The sequence below is a fragment of the Bos javanicus genome, chromosome 2, assembly GCF_032452875.1.
Source record: "Bos javanicus breed banteng chromosome 2, ARS-OSU_banteng_1.0, whole genome shotgun sequence".
Lineage (NCBI taxonomy): Eukaryota > Metazoa > Chordata > Mammalia > Artiodactyla > Bovidae > Bos > Bos javanicus.
Genome location: NC_083869.1, coordinates 121,295,341 through 121,315,969, shown reverse-complemented (window position 1 = coordinate 121,315,969; position 20,629 = coordinate 121,295,341). Strand labels below are relative to the sequence as shown.

At 45.0% G+C, this 20,629-nt stretch overlaps 1 protein-coding gene across 1 annotated transcript in view; it reads left to right on the top strand.

Annotated features, from left to right (window-relative positions):
* The first annotated feature begins 852 nt into the window (after positions 1-852).
* ZBTB8B (zinc finger and BTB domain containing 8B) overlaps positions 853-20,629 on the top strand; it is a 28,625-nt gene continuing 8,848 nt past the window's right edge. Inside the window, exons 1-2 of the mRNA XM_061389200.1 lie at positions 853-8,400; positions 19,087-19,265. Coding sequence (XP_061245184.1) covers positions 7,422-8,400; positions 19,087-19,265 — 1,158 coding nt within the window. The 5' untranslated portion in view covers positions 853-7,421. The remainder of the gene's footprint in view (positions 8,401-19,086; positions 19,266-20,629) is intronic.

Below are 20,629 nucleotides of genomic sequence, written 5' to 3'. Positions count from 1 at the left end.
GGTGGACTCCGGGAGTTGGTGATGGACAGGGAGGCCTGGCGTGCTGCGGTTCATGGGGTCGCAAAGAGTCGGACACGACTGAGCGACTGAACTGAACTGAATAGTACTTTGTTACAGCAGCTCTCGCGAACGAATGTACCCTCCGTTAGAACGAAGCTGAGAGCATTAAACTTGGTTTGTTTATTTCACAGCCTCAGAACGTGCCTGTACTGTTACTTAGAACATATCAGTACTGCTGTTTAACGATTTCACTTGTATATATAAACCTGAAAGCCTTTCAAGGGAAGAGAGTGTTCCAGGTGTTCAAGAAAAACCTGCTGAGTAGATTAAACCATGTCACTCATTTCCAGATTTTTTGTGGAGAGCGCCGGCAGTTGTGTGCGGATTGACAGATCATAGCTCTTATTGTGTAGGCTGTTTTAATACGCACAACGTGTTTTTAGCTCTCGGGACAAAGAGACAGATACTTCGCAGGTCTGTCAAGTGGGACTCAGAAGACCGATCGGAGCTCTAGCCTTTACAAGCGCTGGTCCTTGCTCCTTTTGGCATCTTGGTAGTTGTAGTTTTGTCCAGGGTAGCTTTACTCGAAAAATAAACTGTGAGACCACAACTCCCATCACTCCGCATGCACTGGAGCCTTCAGAGCGCAGCCTCTGGAGGGGGGCACCAAAGCCATTGAGCAACCTTCTTGTCCAAGGGCCCGCCTTCCTGAACGCAGAAGCACCCGTGATTGGTCAACTGCCCCGCCTCTCAGCGGAGGGGGCGACAGGTGAATGAAAGGGGGGCGTGTCAGTGCGCGTAGCTCGGCGGCGGCGCGGCTGTAAGGAACTATCTGAAAGGTGAGAGCAGAGAAGTGGGTTCACGCTGCCGCTTTCATTGGCTTGGGGGGATTCGGGGCGCCGTGGGGGCGGGATGGGCAACCGACAGGGATGTTCCGCGTCGGTCGGCCTCTCTTGGACCACCTGGCCCTGGCTAATCCCCGGACTCCAGCCGGGCGAACCCGCACTCATTGACGGACCCTCTCCCTTCCCTGCAGCTCGGGGAGGGCCGTGCGGCAGCCGTTTCCCCCGTCCTTCCTGACACTGGGTTGCCCCCTATGCCCGGAGTCGTCCAGCGGGTGGTATGGGCGTACGCTGATTCTGATGGTCCCAGGGCGCAAGGGCTCGGCCAGACTGGGGCAGTTGGCAGCGACGGTCACTTTGTCCGGGAGAGGCCGTGGGAGGGGCAAGGCCTCGGTTCTCACCTTCGGGACCCAAAGACTATATCCAGTAACGGATTCTGGTGATTTCTGCAGGGTTGTCTACCTCCGGGCGGGGGAGGATCCCCTTGACTTGCGGTCAATTTAGCAGTTGAATCAAAGATGCAGTTGACCCAGAAAATACTTTCTGTGAAAGTGGAAACTCTTCTTCTGAGTCGTTTCCCTCCACTCCGTGCGTTTGGGAAAGGAATGAATGACTTCCCCAGCACTTCTCACGGTTTCCTGGAGGGTGAGGGAAGTCAGGTTGGCATAAATGGATAAGGATGTCAACTCTGGACTCAAACCAATCTCGGTGCCAGTCCTAGCCTGAGCGTGTTATATGAAAATTTGAACCTGTTTCCTCCTCTGAAAAAGAGGAAGTAATGATTTTACGTACTGTACTGGGTTCTTGGGAGGTTAACATTAGTTTATGCTTGTAAAGTGTTAATACTTTTTACAGTACTTCATGAGAAGTAGTTCTCAGTAAATGCTAACAATTGAGGAGCAGATTTTCATTATTCTCTGGTGAAACTGCAGGAGTGTTGTCAGAAAGAGCGGGTGGATTTCAAAGCTGCTTTTGGCGCTGGAATAAAGACATTCTCTCAGGGGCATGTGGGAGTTTGTTGCTAACACTAGTGTTGGCATCTGCCTTCTCCTGGAAGACATGCGATGTTCTTGGTTCAGTTTTCTATTTTTGGCCTCTTCCTTGTGTCAGGCATTGCTTGTAGCCAATAACTGTTGAGTTGAATTGGAACCATGGGAAGGTTGGGAGGGTCCCTGCCAAAGTGCGGATAAATGTGCTTCTGGAAGCAGTGTACCCTACGAGCTTCTTTTCCAGGAGAAGTGGTGATCCTCGGTTTGTGCCAGGGATGCAGAGCACCGAAGGCACGTGGAGTTGATGTGAATAAACATTTCCACGTTGTATGCCAAGTGCAGTTGGAGAAAGATTTGAAGAAAATATGTGGATAGATTTTTGCAAAGTCAAGAGAGTATTTCCATGATCCAGTAGAATCTAGAATATTTGCAGATAGAAAGCCAAAGGAAATAGGTTTTGAATATTATTGCTAGAAAGGCGCATCTTCTAGTGAAAAATACAGGTGCCTGGGGGGAGGCTCTGTAGATAAGACCATTCTACAAGAAGTATTGGGCCTGGGACTTCCCTGGTGGTCCAGGGGCTAAGACTCTGTTCTCCCAATATAGGGGACTCGGGTTCTATCCCTAGTCAGGGAATTAGATCTCACATGCTGCAAAGAACACCTGGCTCAGCCAAATAAATAAATGAATACTTCTTAAAAAAGAATTGGGCCTATTTAATAATCTTCCTTATTTACCAATTCCTTATCCCTCTGTCCCTCCCCCTTTTTCTTCTTTGCTAAAAAGGAGAGAGGGGGGAAAAAGGCAATATATGCACACAGTAAAAGATCCTGACAGTATGGAAAGGTTATACATGAAAAATGAAATCATTCCAAAAACCTCCTACCTCTAGTCCCTCTTTTCAAGGTTCAGTTCAGTTCAGTTGCTCAGTCGTGTTTGACTCTTTGCGAGCCCATGGACTGCTGCATGCCAGGCCTCCCTGTCCATCACCAACTTCCAGGGTTTGCTCAAACTCATGTCCATCGAGTTGGTGATCCCATCCAACCATCTCATCCTCTGTCGTCCCCTTCTCCTCCTGCCCTCAGTCTTTCCCAGCATCGGGGTCTTTTCCAATGAGTCAGTTCTTTGCATCAGGTGGCCAAAATATTGGAGTTTCAGCTTCAGCATCAGTCCTTCTAATGAATATTCAGGACTGATTTCTTTTAGGATGGATCTCCTTGCTGTCCAAGGGACTCTCAAGAGTCTTCTCCAAAACCACAGTTCAAAAGCATCAATTCTTCGGTGTTCAGCCTTCTTTATAGTCCTACTCTCACATCTGTATATGACTACTGGAAAAACCATAGCTTTGACTATATATGAACCTTTGTTGACAAATTAATGTCTCTGCTTCTTGATATGCTGTCTAGGTTTGTCATAGTCTTTTAATTTCATGACTGCAGTCACCATCTGCAGTGATTTTGGAGCCCAAGAAAATAAGTCTGTCACTATTTCCATAGTTTCCGCATCTATTTGCCATGAAGTGATGGGACTGGATGCCATGATCTTTGTTTTTGAATGTTGAGTTTTAAGCCAGTTTATTCACTCTCCTCTTTCACTTTCACCAAGAGGCTCTTTAGTTCCTCTTCTCTTTCTGCCATAAGGGTGATGTCATCTGCATATCTGAGGTTATTGATATTTCTCTTGGCAATCTTGATTTCAGCTTGTGCTTCATCCAGCCCAGCATTTCTCATGATGTACTCTGCATATAAGTTAAATAAGCAGGGTGACAATATACAGCCTTGATGTACTCCTTTTCCTATTTGGAACCAGTCCTTTGTTCCATGTCCAGTTCTAACTGTTGCTTCTTGTCCTGCATACAGATTTCTCAGGAGGCAGGTCAGGTGGTCTGGTATTCCTATCTCTTTAAGAATTTTCCACAGTTTGTTATGATCCACACAGTCAAAGGCTTTGGCCTAGTCAATGAAGCAGAAGTAGATGTTTTTCTGGAACTCTGTTGCTTTTTCTGTGATCCAACGGATGCTGGCAATTTGATCTCTGGTTCCTCTGCCTTTTCTAAATCCATCTTGAACATCTGAAAGTTCTGGGTTCACGTACTGTTGAGGTTATCTGCTATTAACTCTTGCTCATATTACCTTCCAGAAAAAAATTCTTACATATACCAACAAAAACATATGTGTATCCCATCTAGGTGATGGGATAATACTGTACATTTTGTTTTGCATCTTATATTTTTCCTTAATATATCTTGGTGAGTGTTTTATATGAGTACACAGAATTCTCACTCTTTAAAGCATGGTTGCCTCGTATTCCACTGTGTGAATATACCTCATTGATTTAACTTGCCCCCTACTAGTGAATGTTCTGATTGTTTCTACTTTTGTGCTTGTACAAAAACCTGGTGTGATGGGCATCTCTCAGCTTCTGATTTGATGTACTTTTGGGAATACATCCAAAGGGATAAGTTTTTAGCCATGAAATTTTGGGAGCAAAAGATGTGTAATTTTTGTAGGGGGCGGGGCACGCCATACCTCATCTGGGGATCTTAGTTTACTGAGCAGGGATTGAACCTGTGCTCCCTGCAGTGGAAGTGCAGTCTTAACCCACTGGACCACCAGGGAAATCCCCAAAGATGTGTACATTTTAAATTTTGATAAATATTGGCAAATTCCTGTCTAAAATGGTGTTCCCGATGATATTTCTATCAACAGTGGATATTATTACTTTGAAAATTTTTTACCAGTCTGATCGGTTTTCTTTCAGTTCTGAGGAAGAACAGAATTTGATATTTAAATGTAGCATTCTCCTGTATCTTGCTTTCCCCTTGATATGATTGCCAAAAAGAGGAAGGTTTGTCTGGAGCATTTAGAAGAGGTGAGAATGACCAGGAACTCTTAATCCTGTGAAAACTTTCAGGGTTGATTTATTCGGGGGGGAGAAGAGTTTTTCGGATATCAGACAGTTCTCTTTCTTTCTAAATCAAAATGTTAATTTTAACTACTTTGGATGAAAAAACATTCCCAAAATTATAACCTCCTGGAGTTTAAAATGAATATAAAAAGAATCATCTTGATGACTTAGGCGCATCCATCATAGCCCTGGGGTATAATTTAGTGATGTCCTTAGGCCATCTTGAATATGTAGGAGCATTTAATACTTAGCTAAGTGGCCTTAGACTGATATTTTGAAAAAATGTCTGGGTCTGTTTTTGACAACTTTTTAAAAACCTTTTCCTAGCTATCCATTCTCACTTTTAAGTTTGTCAGTTTACTTACGGAGGCTTCTTTACTTCTTTGTTCTCTAGTTTCTAAACTTAATGTGTCACTTATAAATGTGAGGAAAGTAGGTGTAAAGTGCACTTAATGAGGTTGTTGTTGGTCTTTTGTGAGTACAGTCTGTTAGGTTAACACACAGGCCTTGAGGGATCTCTTGGCAGTGGACTCTGTCTGCTGGTAGAGATGCCTCATTTCTCTTGCGTGGGGTAATTGTTGTGTTCCACTTGTAGAAAAGAAGAGTGCTGAAGAGTTATTAGCTGTGGTTGGCAGCGTTCACTAGGCCTTTTGGGATCCCAGTAGAAGAAGAAGATATAGGAACTTCTCTGAGCTCAATGGGTCAGTAAATAAAAGGGGTAAGTTGATTGATGGCTACGTGGTTTGTGTGATGAGAAAAGATAGAGAGAAAGGCTCAGGGGAGGTCAGCTTCTGTCTTCCTCACTTGCAGAAGGGTTTTAAACTTGATTTATGTTTTGTATTTGTTTTAGGGACTTCCCTGGTGGCTCAGATGATAAAGAATCTGCCTGCAATGTAGGAGACCTGGGTTCAATCCCTAAGTTAGGAAGATCCCTGGAGAAGGGAACGGCTACCCACTCCAGTATTCTTGCCTGAAGGGCTCCTCTGTCCATGGGGTCAGAAGAGTCAGACAGGAGTGAGCAGTTAACAATTGTATTTGTTACATACTTGTTCTACTTAGCAGGTAAGACAGGAGTATTCTTTTGTATTTAGCTAACCTACTTTGTCGGAGAAGGCAATGGCACTCCACTCCAGTACTCTTGCCTGGAAAATCCCATGGGCGGAGGAGCCTGGTGGGCCGCAGTCCATGGGGTCGCTAAGAGTTGGACACGACTGAAGCGACGCAGCAGCAGCAGCAGCAGCAGCAACCTACTTTGTGCAAAGCACTGCCGAATGCTGTGAAAGTGTTAGTTTCTCTGTCGTGTTGACTTTTTGTGATCCCATGGACTGTCGCCAGCCAGGCTTCTCTTTCCATGAAATCCTCTAAGAATACTGGCAAGAATACTAGAGTGGGTAGCCATTCCCTTCTCCAGGGGATCTCCCTGACCCAGGGATGGAACCTGGTTCTTCCACATTATAGGCAGATTCTTTACCATCTGAGCCACAAGGGGAGCCCTGCCAAGTGCTTTATGGGAAATCAAATGAAATAAGACATGGCTCATACCTCCTAAGGGCTTATAGTCCACTGACAGAGAAGGACCGAGACATAAAAAATACAGAGAAGAGAATGAAGGGTTGTGGAGTCAATCAATTAGGAATATCTCAGTTGCACTGAGAAAATTCAACCAAAGCGAAAAGGGACTTAATGGCTTCTGGCACTGCATGAGCTGGGGCTCATATGGTGTCCCTGGCCTCCAACTGTTGCTCCTGTTTGAACTGAGCTATCATCTGTATTAGGCTGGTTCCCCTTGTGGTGTGGCAGCAGCATCCCTCATAGCCTACATGCCCACAAAGCGGAGAGCCATTCTTTTTTTGGATCCCCCAGCAAATGTTTCATTGCTTTTCATTGGCTCTGGCCTAGTCACATGGCCATCTCTGAGCCAGTCACTATGGTCAGAGGATAAGTTATGTTGATGGGTTTAGCCTATGTTATAGCTTACACATCTGGAGCCTGGGCGTGGTGCTAATTTTATGCAAAGCACATTGGCTGTGGATGGGGCAAGGATGATTCCATCAAAGCCAAAAAGGGCAATAAAATCATAAGAATGGAGAATGCATTCTGGCTAGCCCAAGCATCCACCAAGTGTTCCCACAAATTTATGGTAATGAGTGTGAGCTGAGACTAGACATGCCAGTCCCTAAGTTCTGTATTGGGACACTGGAGACTGAACTGGAGACAGTAATTCTTAGATTCAGGTATTATTTATATTTTGAGCCTTAAAGAAAGTCGAATGTCATTTATAAGAGCATGAACTCTGGAGGTTTTGAGTCTTGGCTCTGTTGCAGCTGGATCATCACCATCCTCTGAGTCTTAAAAGTACAATATTGTAAGTATGATATTAGTCTTTATTCATAGGGTTGTTATAAAAGCTCACAGAAAGAATCTATGTAAAATACTAAGGACTGCACCCACATACAGTTAGCTGTAGTTACTTTTACTGTTTCTCATTAGTTAACCCAGTTAGATAATCTTTAATTTTTGTTAGCCGTATTATAAAGATATTATTTACCTGGGTTTTGGGGAAGGAAAAAAAAAAAAAAGAACATCTTATTTGTAAGGTTGGCATTTGTGAACTGAAAAAACAACAACAAAAAATCTTGGCAGAGATCCAGGCTCCTTTTGAGCAGCAGCAGCTGGTGGAGAAATGGAGATGCAATCCTATTATGCCAAGCTCTTGGGGGAGCTGAATGAACAGCGGCAGAGGGACTTCTTCTGCGACTGCAGCATCATCGTGGAAGGGCGGATCTTCAAGGCCCACAGGAACATCTTGTTTGCCAACAGTGGCTACTTCCGTGCCCTGCTCATTCACTACATCCAGGACAGCGGGCGGCACAGCACCGCCTCCCTGGACATTGTCACCTCCGACGCCTTCTCCACCATCTTAGACTTCCTCTATTCTGGAAAGTTGGATTTGTGTGGGGAGAACGTGATTGAAGTTATGTCGGCTGCCAGCTACCTGCAGATGAACGACGTGGTGAACTTCTGCAAGACATACATCAGATCCTCCCTTGACATCTGCAGAAAGATGGAGAAGGAGGCTGCAGTGGCGGCTGCGGTGGCCGCAGCAGCAGCAGCCGCAGCAGCAGCTGCAGCGGCTGCCGCAGCTCATCAGGTGGACAGTGGAAGCCCCAAGAAAGGGACCGCTGGTGAGACCAAGAGCTTGGTCTCTCGAGCCGAGGGGGAGGAGAGTGAGGACCGACCAAGAGAGCCCCCCAGTGGTGATCACAGAGGCTGCTGCCCTCTGGAACTGGTGGGGAAAGACAGCCAGGGCAGTGGCTGGGTCGACAGTGACCGCTCCACTCGGCCAGAACAGATGGAACCCAAGGTGGAGTTGGGTGCTGCAGAGGTGGAGGTGGATGGACAGCTGCAGCCGCCTGCCACCCCACTGAGCCTGGCCCACCGGGAGGAGGGTTTGCCCAGTAGCCAGGCTATCGACTTGGCTTACAGTAACTACCATGTTAAGCAGTTCCTGGAGGCACTCCTGTGCAACAGTGCTGTCCAGGGCAAAGAGGATGTGGATCATCACTTTTCTCAGAGTTTGGAGGGAAGACCAGATGGTGCAGGAGTAGCAGCCATGAGTTCCACGATGGATGTGCAGACTGACTGGTATGGAGAGGACTCAGGTGAGCTGCATGAGCCTCCATCATCTCTGCTGCTCACGCACATGCGTGTGTGCCTTCTGGCCTCCCACCATCACCTGCGTCATTGTCATTGTCACTACCATCATCACCACCATCAGCATCCCTATCATCACCATCGCCACCGTTATCTCCACGTTATCACTGCCACCACTGCCAATAATATTAATTGAGCAGCTGCTGTGTCCAGGGCATTGGCTCTTCACATTTTTTTTTTTTAACCTCTACAACTAGAGTATAAGCGTGTTGAATGCGATTTGGAGACACGGAAAGAACCCACCCTCTTCTACTAACCACAAGGAGGATTTTGGTGAATTCATTAAATTTCTTTGAACCCCTTTTTTTTCCAGGAGATAATCACTCCCACCTTGCCTTCTTACAGAGCTGAGGACCAAATGAAAAGGTTTTCAGAACTTTTTTTTCTCACATATGAGAACATGTTCTGTACAGGTAGGAAATTTATCCTTCTTTGTGTCAACTGTGGTGCCTGGCCCATGTACTCAGTTAACATGTCGTGGCTGATAGTGTGATGTCCTGGAGAGTATTTGAGAGTTGAACTGGGCTTCATGTAAGTAAATTTCTTGTATCCTTTGGTAGGATTTTGTGTTTTAAGAGAACTTAGTTTTTTGCCTGAGCAATTCTGAGAGATGGGATAATATGGTTAACTCTTCTTACAGATGAGGTAATTGTGTTGTAAACTGTCTTAGGAGATGGAAATAGATGTGGCTGTCTCCTTACTGATGAAAGTACCCTTGGCTTCTTTTCAAGCCAAAACATTAATGAGTCACATTTCTAATTCACCCTTCAGTACTGTGCAATGAAAGTCGACTAAGTAAGGGGGGGGTGATCTGCTCTTATTCGTTACTAAAGGACTATTTTGAGACTTTAAAAAAAAATAACAGGTACACATGGGGTCATGAAAGTTGGATACAACTTAGCGGCTAAACAACACCACACAGGAGAATCCCAGGAAAACCGAGTTTGTCTGGAGACTTTTAAATTTCTTTCTTTTTTTTTTCATTTTAACATTTTTTAATGAAAAATTACTTCATCCCTGCATCAAAATTTCATTTTTTGTAAAAATCAAGAATGTTCTGTATGTCTGACCTAATCTAGACTTGCAAAACTTGCAAATATGGTTTCTGGTCGCCAGAGACACTGGCTTAACTAGCATGCAAAAGGTAGTGGTTGTTTTCAGTGATTACCCTATGGGAACTTGTTGAAATCTAATTTCTTTTTAAAAACGTAATTAATGAATTTTTGGCTGCACTTGGTCTTCACTGCTGCACCTGGGGTTTCTCTAGGTGTGGGAGCAGGGGCTACTCCTCACTGCAGTGTGCGGGCTCCTCAGTGCGGTGGCTTCCCTTGTTGGGGAGCACAGGTTCAAGGCGTGGGGACTTGGGTGGTTGCAGCTCGCAGGCTCAGTAGTTTAAGCATGCGGCATTTTAGTTGCCCTGCAGCGTGTGGAATCTTCCAGACCAGGGATGGACCCTGTGTCTCTTGCATTGGCAGGCAGATTCTTAACTATTGGACCACCAGGGACTTCCAAAATCTAATTTCTGTGTAAGAGTAGCACTTCACAGTCTGTGTTCCCCTTCTCCATCCATCAGCCCCTCATAGTGCCATGTAAGTTAGGTGGAGGAAGTATGGAGAAATTGAGACCCAGAGGGTTTGGCGAGTTCCTTAAGAATATAGAACTGGCACATGTCACCACTAATGTTCTTTGATAGCAACCCAGGCTGGCTTCATTTCACTCATGAAACAAACTGTGAGGGCAGCACAGGTGGTTAGAGGATTTCAGTGCACTGATTTTGTCTCTCAACCCCTCTGCCTGTATCACGAGTATCAAGAAATAGAAATTCAGATCTACACCACCTTCATTCAGATCCATCTGTCCATCTATAAAGTCAGCTTTCCAACTCATCCTGGGGCAGGGCAGTCTCCTGGCTGCTTGCCGCGCCTGTTGTCTGCCAGGTTTTGATTCCATTTGCATGGCTCCAGGGTACATTTACTCCAAGTGCCAAGGGACAGAGTAAGACTGATTTGTTTGGTTTTTCATATGTTTGCTCAAATACTTGAGCACTTTCCTTGTGAAGATACAAAGATAAGTCAGATATGGCTCCAGCTCTCAAAAAACTGATGGTTTCTTATAGAAGCTAAGCTGTGTGAAATTGGCACCGTGCAGTACAAGGTACTAGGGCTGAAAGACAGATGGAGGTGTGAATTTCACAGCAGTCCAGAAGCAGAACTGGCTTCCAGCTGTTAGGTTAGGGAGGCTTTATGAAAGTGGCATCTGAGTACTCACTACTGTATATAAAATCGATAAGTAGTGACTTATTGTATAGCACAGGGAACTATATTCAATATCTTGCTGTAACATATTAATATAATGCAAAAGAATCTGAAAAAGGATATGTAGAACAGTCACCTTGCTATACACCTGAAACTAACACAATATGGCAACTCAACTATATTTCAATTTTTTTAAAAAGTGGCATTTGAGGGTAAGAAGAGAAAACATAGGGAGAAATTGGAGTCAGTCATGGAAAGCCATAAATGGTAAGAGGTAAGTTTCTATCTATAGGCACAGGGGAATTGTTGATAGTTTCTGAGCTTGGGAGTGGATAGGAAAGATTAATGTGGCCTCAGCATAAGGTAGTGAAGAAATGGGAGACTGGGGCAGGGAGATGGTGAGGAGGCAGTTATAGTACTTGTGTATTCACTTATCTCTGACACTGGCAGACACTGTCAAAGCACGTGGTCCTCGTATAATCTCTTCTCCCCTGGACCTCCCAGTGCCAGCCTCACTACCTCCCATTGCTTCCTGAAAAGTTCATCTGTATTGGCCACTGCTACCGTTTTACCTCCCGTTCTTTTCTCAGCCCACTGTGAGGAAAGACCCCTACCCAACACCCCACCTGCTTCATGAGGTCAGCCGGACATTTTCAGAGCTGATCCAGTGAGTGATTTTCAGATGTTATCTTTCTGACCACTCTCAGTAGTTAACTCTGATCTTTCCTTCTTGAAATTCTTTCTTCCCCTGGCTTCTGACACCTTGAGTACCCATTGCTGTTACCTTTGTCCATTTCTTTTCAGCCTCATCATGGGATTGTTTAATGTCAGTGTGTCCAGCATTCCATCATGGCCTTGCTTCTTTAACATCTTATCATTCCTGTTCATTTGTTCATTTAACAGATATTTATTGAGCACTTCCTATATGCCAGGCACTATTCGTTTATAGTGAATGAATATTCGTTTATAACAGTGAACAAAAGACAGTGCTTGTCCTCGTGGAGCTGACATTCTAGCGTTGTGAGCCAGACAGTAACACATAAGTACCTGTATAATATGAAGAAGAGTTGACTCATTGGAAAAGACTCTGATGCTGGGAGGGATTGGGGACAGGAGGAGAAGGGGACGACAGAGGATGAGATGGCTGGATGGCATCACTGACTGGATGGCATCACTGACTCACTCAGTGAGTCTGAGTGAACTCCGGGAGTTGGTGATGGACAGGGAGGCCTGGCGTGCTGCAATTCATGGGGTTGCAAAGAGTCAGACACGACTGAGCGACTGAACTGAACTGGACTGAATATGAAGAACTAAAGCAGGGACAAAGTTGACTGAGAGTGAGGGGGTGCTATTTTATTTACTGTTGACCAGGACTTGCTAACAGGTTGCCTTTAAGCAAAGACCTTAAGTGAGTAAGAGAGCAAACTGCAGAGATATGAGGGGGAACATTCCAGGCAGAGAGAAGAGCAAGGTGCAAAGGCCCAGGTGTAGGATCACACTTGGCAAGTGAACAAAAGGAACAGCCAGGATGCTAGTGTGGCTGGAGTGGAGTGAGTAAGGCAGCAAGTGTTGGGGGATAAGGTCAGAGAGGCTGAGTGAGGGTGGACCAGGTAGGCCCTTGAAGGCGATGAGAAGGTCTTTGAGTATTGCTCCGCAGAGAGTGACTTGAGATGACATGTATTAAAAGGATCCTTCTGAGTACTGTGTGCAGTTACCTTCTAAGTGGGCCTCTTGCTTCTCCTCTCGCTTTCCTGTAGACTACAGGGGAGCATAGGCTACGGGGAGCATAGACTGTCAGGGAGCAAGGTGGGAGCAGGAAAACCGCTTAGGAGGTAACTGCAGTAACCCAGGTGAGAGGTGTGTGCCTTCTTCTTTTTCTTTTTTTTTAAAACAGATTTTATTTATTTTGTCTTATTTATTTATTTATTTGACTGCACCAGGTCTTAGTTATGGCATGTAAACTCTTAGTTACAGCACATAAACTCTCAGTTATGGCATGTGGGTTCTAGTGCCCTGACAGGGATTGGACCCGGACCCCCTGCATTGGGAGCACAGTCTTAATCTCTGGACCACCCGGGAAGTCCCATTTTTCTATTTTTTTAAATTTTATTTTATTGTTGGGATATAATTGCTTTACAAGGTTGTGTTTCTGCTGAACAACAAAGTGAATCAGCTATTTGTATATACGTAGCCCCTCCCTCTTGTGCCTCTCTCCCACCCCACTCGCCTTGAATCAGTGTGGTAGCAGTAGACAGGTGAGATGTGATTGGGTTAGGACTGTACTGACTCTGAAAGATAGAGCTGACCAGAGTTTCTAATGGCTGTATGAGTGTTATGAGAAAAAGAAGCATTAAAGATGGCCTTAATGTTTTTACCTTGAGCGATTGGTTTAAATGTTATGTTTGTGGTGCCCGTTGGATATCCCAGTGAAGATGTGCAGTAAGTGATTCCATCTGTAAGTCAGAGCTGAGATATAAATCTAGGGTCGTTGTTGGATCTGCGCAATTTAAATCCTGTGTATTCCACAGATCTAGAAGGAGAAGATAAGAGACCTAAGGACTGAGCCCTGGGAAGCCCCAACATTGGGAGGTCAGGAAGATGAGGGAGCCAGTGGAGGAAGCTGAGAAGGGGCAGTGGGCGAGGCAGCAGAGAATCAGGAGTGCTGCGGTACTCCCCTGGTGGTCCAGTGGGAGAGACTCTGTGCTTCCAACGCAGAGGGTGCAGGTTGATCCTGGTGGGGAAAGTAAGATCCCACGTGGTGCATGGCACAATCAAGGAAGGAAGAAGAGTGATGGATGTCAAGAGGAGAAAACGTTTCAAGATAACGGAGAAATCAACAACGTCCGGTACTGTGTGTAGGCAGATTGAGGACTGATCATTGGGTTTATTAATGGAGAGGTCATGGGTGAGCAGTATGATGAAGTGGTGGGGAAAAGACCAAATGGAGTAGGCTTAGACGAGGACTCAGAGACTCCGCTGGCAGTCCAGTGGTTAAGATTTCCCCTTCCAATGCAAGGGGTGCAGGTTTGATCCCTGGTCAGGGAGCTAAGATCCCACGTGCCTTAGGACCAAAAAAAAATCAAATCATGAAACAGAAGCAATATTGTAACAAATTCAGTAAAGACTTAAACAATGGGAGGGGAAACATCAAATAGGATGCCTAAAACTTAAAGAAAAATTAAAATAGATAAGCAACAAAGATATATTGTACAGCACAGTGAATTGTAATCATTTTCTTATGAGGGAGCATAAATTGTAAAAATACTGAATCACTGTGCTATACACCTGAAACCTATATAATATTGTAAATAAACTATACTTCATAAAAATAATAAAATAAAATGGTGATTATGGTGATTATTGGAATATTAGAATAAAGCACTAAGCCCAGAGACCTCAAAAAAAAACCCAAAAACCCTCAAATGTAGATGTGAAGATGGTATAGTACTTCTTTCAAGAAATTTACTGTGAAGGGAAGAAATGCTTCCATGGCTGGAAGGGGATGTGAGGTTAAGGTCTCCTGCACTGCAGGCGGATTCTTTACTGTCTGAGCCACCAGGGAAACCCAAGTTTCAGCTTAGGTAGGAGAAAAATTCGGGAGATGGATGATGGTGAGAATTGCAGAACCATGTGAATGTACTTAGTGCTACTGAGCTGTACAGTTAAATATGGTTAAAATAGTCTGTTTTATATTATGTGATCTTCACCACATAAAAAAACATTAAAAAAATGTGCTGCTTGGGTCCCACCCCACCCATTAGCTTGGGATGGAGATTGGGCATTAGTATTGTTTTTCATTTTAAGCTGCATTTTTATATGCAGGCAAAGTTGAGACCTCTTCATCTAGGATTGGGTGGCTGAGATGGATTGGAGGATAAGGTCTCTGGAAGAAAGGAGATCCAGGAACAGAGGGGCCAGGGCATTGGAAGGGTCATTTTTGGTATTCACACCAAGAATTTTTCCAGGAGTAGAGTCTGAAGGCAATGTGATCAAATCTCCAAGGAGCAAGATGACCTGGGGACTCCTAGATGACTGTAATAAGGATGAGCATCGGTATCATCTCATGGGATGACCTTCAAAACATCTTAGGCTTTTGCTCTGGAGATGACAGTGAAGCCCGAGGAAGACCTACCCTCCCCTGATCCAGGGTGTCAAGGCCATGGGTTAACGGAATCAGGGTGCTTAGGGGACAGCCAGGCCTCAGTTAAAGCAACCACTCAATCTACTGAGGACTCATAACTGTATTCTTTGCTTCTTTCCCCAAGCTCCAGATTGATCTGTCTAATCCAAGTATCCCCCCTGCCCCGCCCCCACCAAAAAAAAGTGGATGCACTGAGCCTGCCTCAAACATGATAAAATCCCGACTGACCTCATTCATCCTGCACCTGCTTTTCCTCCTGTGTTCCCTGCCTTGGTTTATTCCACCATCACCTATCACGTCAGCTAACCTAGAATCAGTGTCATTTAAAATCTTCCCTTTCCTCTGCTCTGTCCTCCCCATTGAGGTCATCATATGCTGTGAATTTTATTTCTCAATTCTCTCTCCTCCTCTCCACCTCCACAGTCACAGGCTTTAGTTCTGTCTTCTCTCATCCCCTCCCCACTGGACTTCCTGCCTTTAATCTTGCCTCTCTTAAACCCTTCCCCTGCATTATCCCCAGAGGAATCCTTTAAAAGTCATATCACCTTGTACCTTCCTTGCTTAAAACCCTACCTGCTTAAAGGATAAAGTCTGAGTTCATTAACATGTTAGTGTTGCAGAGGCAGGGATTTTTGTCTTTTCTGATCACTACTGTATCCCCAGGGCCTAGAACCCAGTCTGGCACATTGTAGGTGCTCAGGATAAATTTGCTGAGTGAATTCATAAATGTGACCTTGGGACCTTCCCCAGAAGTTCTTGCCCCTTTCCTTGGCTTCATTCCTCATTCCTCTCCACCCTGCTTTGTATTCCCTATTCTCATTTACCTCTGTGCCTAAACTTGTGCTGTTTCCCTGCCTGAGATACCCTTTCTCTTTCTCAAACTCCCAGTGAACTCCTATTCATCCTTCAAAACCTTGCTCAAAGGTCACCTCTCCTGTGAGATCATCTCTGAACTCCAGGAGAGAATTCATTATTTTCACTATCTTTCTTTCTTCTTTTTAAAAATTTTTTATTAGAGAACAGTTGTTTTTCAATGTTGTGTTAGTTTCTGCTGTACAGCAAAATGAATCAGTTATATGTATACATATGTGCTGTGCTGTGCTTAGTTACTCAGTCATGTCCAACTCTTTTCGACCCCATGGACTGCAGCCTGTCAGGCTCCTCTGTCCTTGGGGATTCTCCAGGGAAGAATACTGGAGTGGGTTGCCATGCCCTCCTCCTGGGGATCTTCCCAACCCAGGGATTGAACCCGGGTCTCCTGCATTGCAGGCAGATTCTTTACCAACTGAGCCATCAGGGAAGCCCAGGTATACATATATCCCCTCTTTTTAGATTTCCTTCCCATTTAGGTCACCATAGAGCTACGCTGGTGGCTCAGATGGTAAAGAATCCCCCTGCAATGCAGGAGACCCAAGTTTGATCTCTGGGGCAGGAAGATCCCTTGGAAAAGGGAATGGAAACCCACTCCAGTATTCTTATCTGGAGAATCCCATGGACAGAGGAGCCTGGCAGGCTGCAGTCCATGGGGTCACAGAGTCAGACATGACTGAGTGACTAAGCACAGTAGCACAGGGCATTGAGTAGAATTCTCTGTTATGCAGTAGATTCTTATTAGTTATCTATTTTATACACACTAGTGTATATATGTCAATCCAAATCTCTGATTTCATCCCACCACCACCCTTGTCTACATTTCTTCATCACTTTGAACTTTGCATTTGTTACATTATATTGTATGACTTTGTTTACATGTCTTTCTCTCCTGCTAGACTTATCTTCTTGAGTGAAGAAACAAGTATCTTGATAACAATGTATCTTGACACAGTGCCTCACATGTAATAGGCATTCAGGTGAACTGCTCTTCTGGGGGAGTCAGATCATAAGAGAGAAGGGAAATGTTGCAGTAATTCATACTTTTCTGATGGAGATGTAGTTAATGGTTATTTTTTCCCCCAAGGTCTAACAGTGGACCCATTTTACTTAATGTTTTTGTAGATAATCAGGAAGAAGGTGGTAGCACAATGCCAGGCTGATGGGGATAAATGATAAGAAGAGTCCACAGTGCCAGGGGAGTGAGCAGGAAACTGGTCTCTCAGTGCCAGTGTAAGCAGTGAGAAGTAAATAATCCGACATGTATATGCAGTGCTGAGCCACGAGCTGCTGCTTTTATTCCGGGAGACAGATTTTGGAGTCATTATTGTTGTTCAGTCACTCAGTCATGCATGACTCTTTGCAACCCCATGGACTGCAGTACACCAGGCTTCCCTGTCCTTCACCATCTCCCAGAGTTTGCTCATACTCATGTCCATTGAGTTGATGATGCCATCCAACCATCTCATCCTCTGTTGCCCCCTTTTCTTCCTGCCTTCAGTCTTTCCCAGCATCAGGGTCTTCTCCAATGAGTTGGCTCTTCTCATCAGATGGCCAAAGTATTGGAGCTTCAGCTTCAGCATCAGTCCTTCCGATAAATATTCAGGGTTGATTTCCTTTAGGATTGACTGGTTTGATCTCCTTCATTATAGATTATGAAAAATGTTAGACATTATCAGCATGGGAACTAGAAGCTAAAGAAGATAATCTCCACCCTTACATAGAATGATGTTGGGTACTCACTTGACGTTCAGCTTGCCATACTTTTGGCAGCACCTCAGGAAAGGTATAAAGCCCAGGTAAGTGTCCCAAGAAGGTCTCAGAGAAAAGGAGTTACTCCTGCGTTGAGAGAGACCGCAGGAGCCTGGCCAGATTAATCAGGAGAGAAACACCGAGGTGATGTTACAAAAATGGCTGACATTTATGAGAGCTTATTATGTGCCGGGTGCTGTGTTTCAGGTATTACCTCATTTCGTTCTTACCACAATCCTGTGAGGTGGGAATTATTATTATCCCTATTTTACAGATGAGTGAATTAAAGCACAGAGAAGTCAGGTGAGATGCCCAAGATCACACGGCTTGTAAGTGGCAGAGCCAGAACGCGACTCCTAATTTCTATGCCTGGAAAACTTGAGTTATTAGTGCCTCCGCATATATGATATGATCAAATTCTGTAAAATCCTGAAGGGCATGGATAGAGGAAATGAGTCTCAGAATACTGCCAATAGGGTAACTCAGGAAACTTGAAAGGGTCAGTCTCTATACATGTGGGTGATAATCATGTTGTCACCCTAACAGCTGTATGAACAAGGTGGAAAAAAAAAAGGGAAAAAGATTTAAATGAATTTTTAGATATTTGATGATCTCATATATACAGAGTTAATATAAATTCCAAACAGTGTGGGGGCTGCTTTATAGCAAACCTCTCCTATATATGCCTGAAAGCTATTCCGGGAGCTGTTGTCAAAGAAAGCATGAAACCTGGTCTGGAGGTCTGATCCATCGTAATAGTTGTTTGTTTTTTTCCACACATTTTTGAGGGTCATTATATCAGTTCAGGAGGTTTGCATTAGTCAACTCAGGCAGGCATAACAGAATATCACAGGCTAAGTAGTTTTATCAACAGAAATTTATTATCTCACAGTTTTGGAGGCTCAGTCCAAGATCGAGCTGCCAGCATGGTTGGTTTCTAGTGAGAGCTCTCTTCCTGGCTTGCAGACAACTACCTTTTTGCTTGTCCTCACGTGACCTGTCCTCTGTGCAAGAATAGAGAGAGAAAGCCATCGTTCCTGGCACCTCTGGCATTGTTCCTCTTCTTATAAGGATCCCAGTCCTCAGATAAGAGCTCTACCCTTTCGACCTCATTTAACCTTAATTACCTCCTTAAAGGCCCTGTCTTTACATACAAGTGGCACTGGAGGTTATGACTTTAAGATAGGAATATGTGGGGAGGGATGCAATTCATTCTATAACAGGGTCTCGATCATTATTTTCCTAAAATGAAATCAAGGAGAATAGACATTATCAGAGTGAGTATTATTTTGGAAAGTGTTTCAAGCTGTCCACATGAGGATACATGTGTTCTCAGGCTGTGACATAAGCGCTGTTTCTAACTCTGAGCCACAGAGAAGTTTGAAAGCTGATGCCTCACAGCATTGCTTGCAGTCTTGTATCAGAAGCCCGTTTCCCTCTCTGGCTGACCCAGAGCCCAGCAGAGTCAGGATCTGCAGACACCGTCTTGCTGTTAGCTGCTGGTGGAGTTGGGATTCTCCCTCTTGAACTGGGCTGGTGGAGTTCTCCTGCTCTGGATTCCATCCATTGGAGGACAGCCAGTCTTGTTGCTGCTTACAGTACCGTTTGTTCCCCAGGTGATGTGCTGGTGGTGCCCATCAAGCTGCACAAGTGTCCTTTCTGCCCCTACAGTGCCAAACAGAAGGGCATCCTTAAGCGGCATATCCGCTCGCACACAGGGGAGCGGCCCTATCCTTGTGAGACCTGTGGCAAGAGGTTCACTCGACAGGAGCATCTGCGGAGTCACGCGCTCAGTGTAAGTGTCGCAGCTGGTGGATCTCTCAGGATGGCGGAGAGTGGCGGGGCGTGGAAGGTGGTTCATGAAATGTGTTTAATGTAAAGGTGAAGCCCCTCGGTCTTTCACTTCTCTGTCCACTGGGGTATTGTCAGAGAATTTTAAACATGTATTTCTGCTACTAAATTATAGCTGGGTTAGTGGAAAAAGAAAAAGTGAAAACTTATACGGTTACAAACTAGTTTTCCTAGAAGGAAAGTTAAGAAAGTTCAGGTCCTAGTCTGAGGATGATTGTCAAAAGGCAGAGAACACTGGGGCTTAGGGATTGGGAGTCTGTTCCCCCAAGGGTAAGCTGCAGCCTCGGTTTCCCACCCAACCTCAGCACCCCGGGGTAGGGAAGAGGTATAACACCATTTATAGGGCTGCCTGTGAGCAGCAAAGGGGACCCCTGGCCAAGGGGCCCTCCCTGCCCACTGGCTGCTGCCTAGGATTCTGTCTTCCATGTAAGTGGGTGAGTCCCAGCTGCTAAAAAGCATTCAGACCATGTAGAAAGGCATTGTATTTAAGATTATCTTTGAGCAAGGCAGCCACCAGGGACTTCCCTGGTGGCTCAAATGGTAAAGAAGCCACCTACAATACAGGACACCTGGGTTCGATCCCTGGTTTGGGAAGATCCCATGGAGAACGGAATGGCTACCCACTCCAGTATTCTTGCCTGCAGAATTCCACGGACAGAGGGGCCTGGTGGGCTACATTCCACGGGGTCACAGAGTCAGGCATGACTGAGTGACTAACACTTGAACAAGTCAATGAGTCTTTGAAAACTCCGACATAAAAATGATTTGGATTTCAAAAGACACTCTCAAGAATGTGAAAAGACAACCCACAGAATGGGAGTGGTGCCACTTCACACAAACTTGGATTGCTATAATAAGCAATTTATAATAACACGGTGCTGGTGAAGAGGTAGAGAAACTGGAATCCTCATATACTGCTAGTGGGAACACCAACTGGTGCAGCCACTGTGCAAGACAGTTTAGTGTTTCCTCCAAAAGTTAGGCATAAAGTCACCATTGTCGCTCAGTCGTGTCTGACTCTTTGAGACCCCATGGACTGTGGCCCCCCAGGCTCCTCTGGACCCTGGAGAAGGGAATGGCTACCCACTCCAGTATTCTTGCCTGCAGAATCCCATGGACAGAGGAGCCCCCAAAATAGAAACAATCCAAATATTTATCACTGATGAATGAATAAACAAAGTGTGGTGTACCCCTATAATGGACTATTGTTTAGCCATAAAATGAGATGAAGTCCTGATACCTGCTACAACATGGAATAACCTTGAAAGCATTAGGCTCCGTGAAAGCAGCAAGTCACCAAAGGCCATC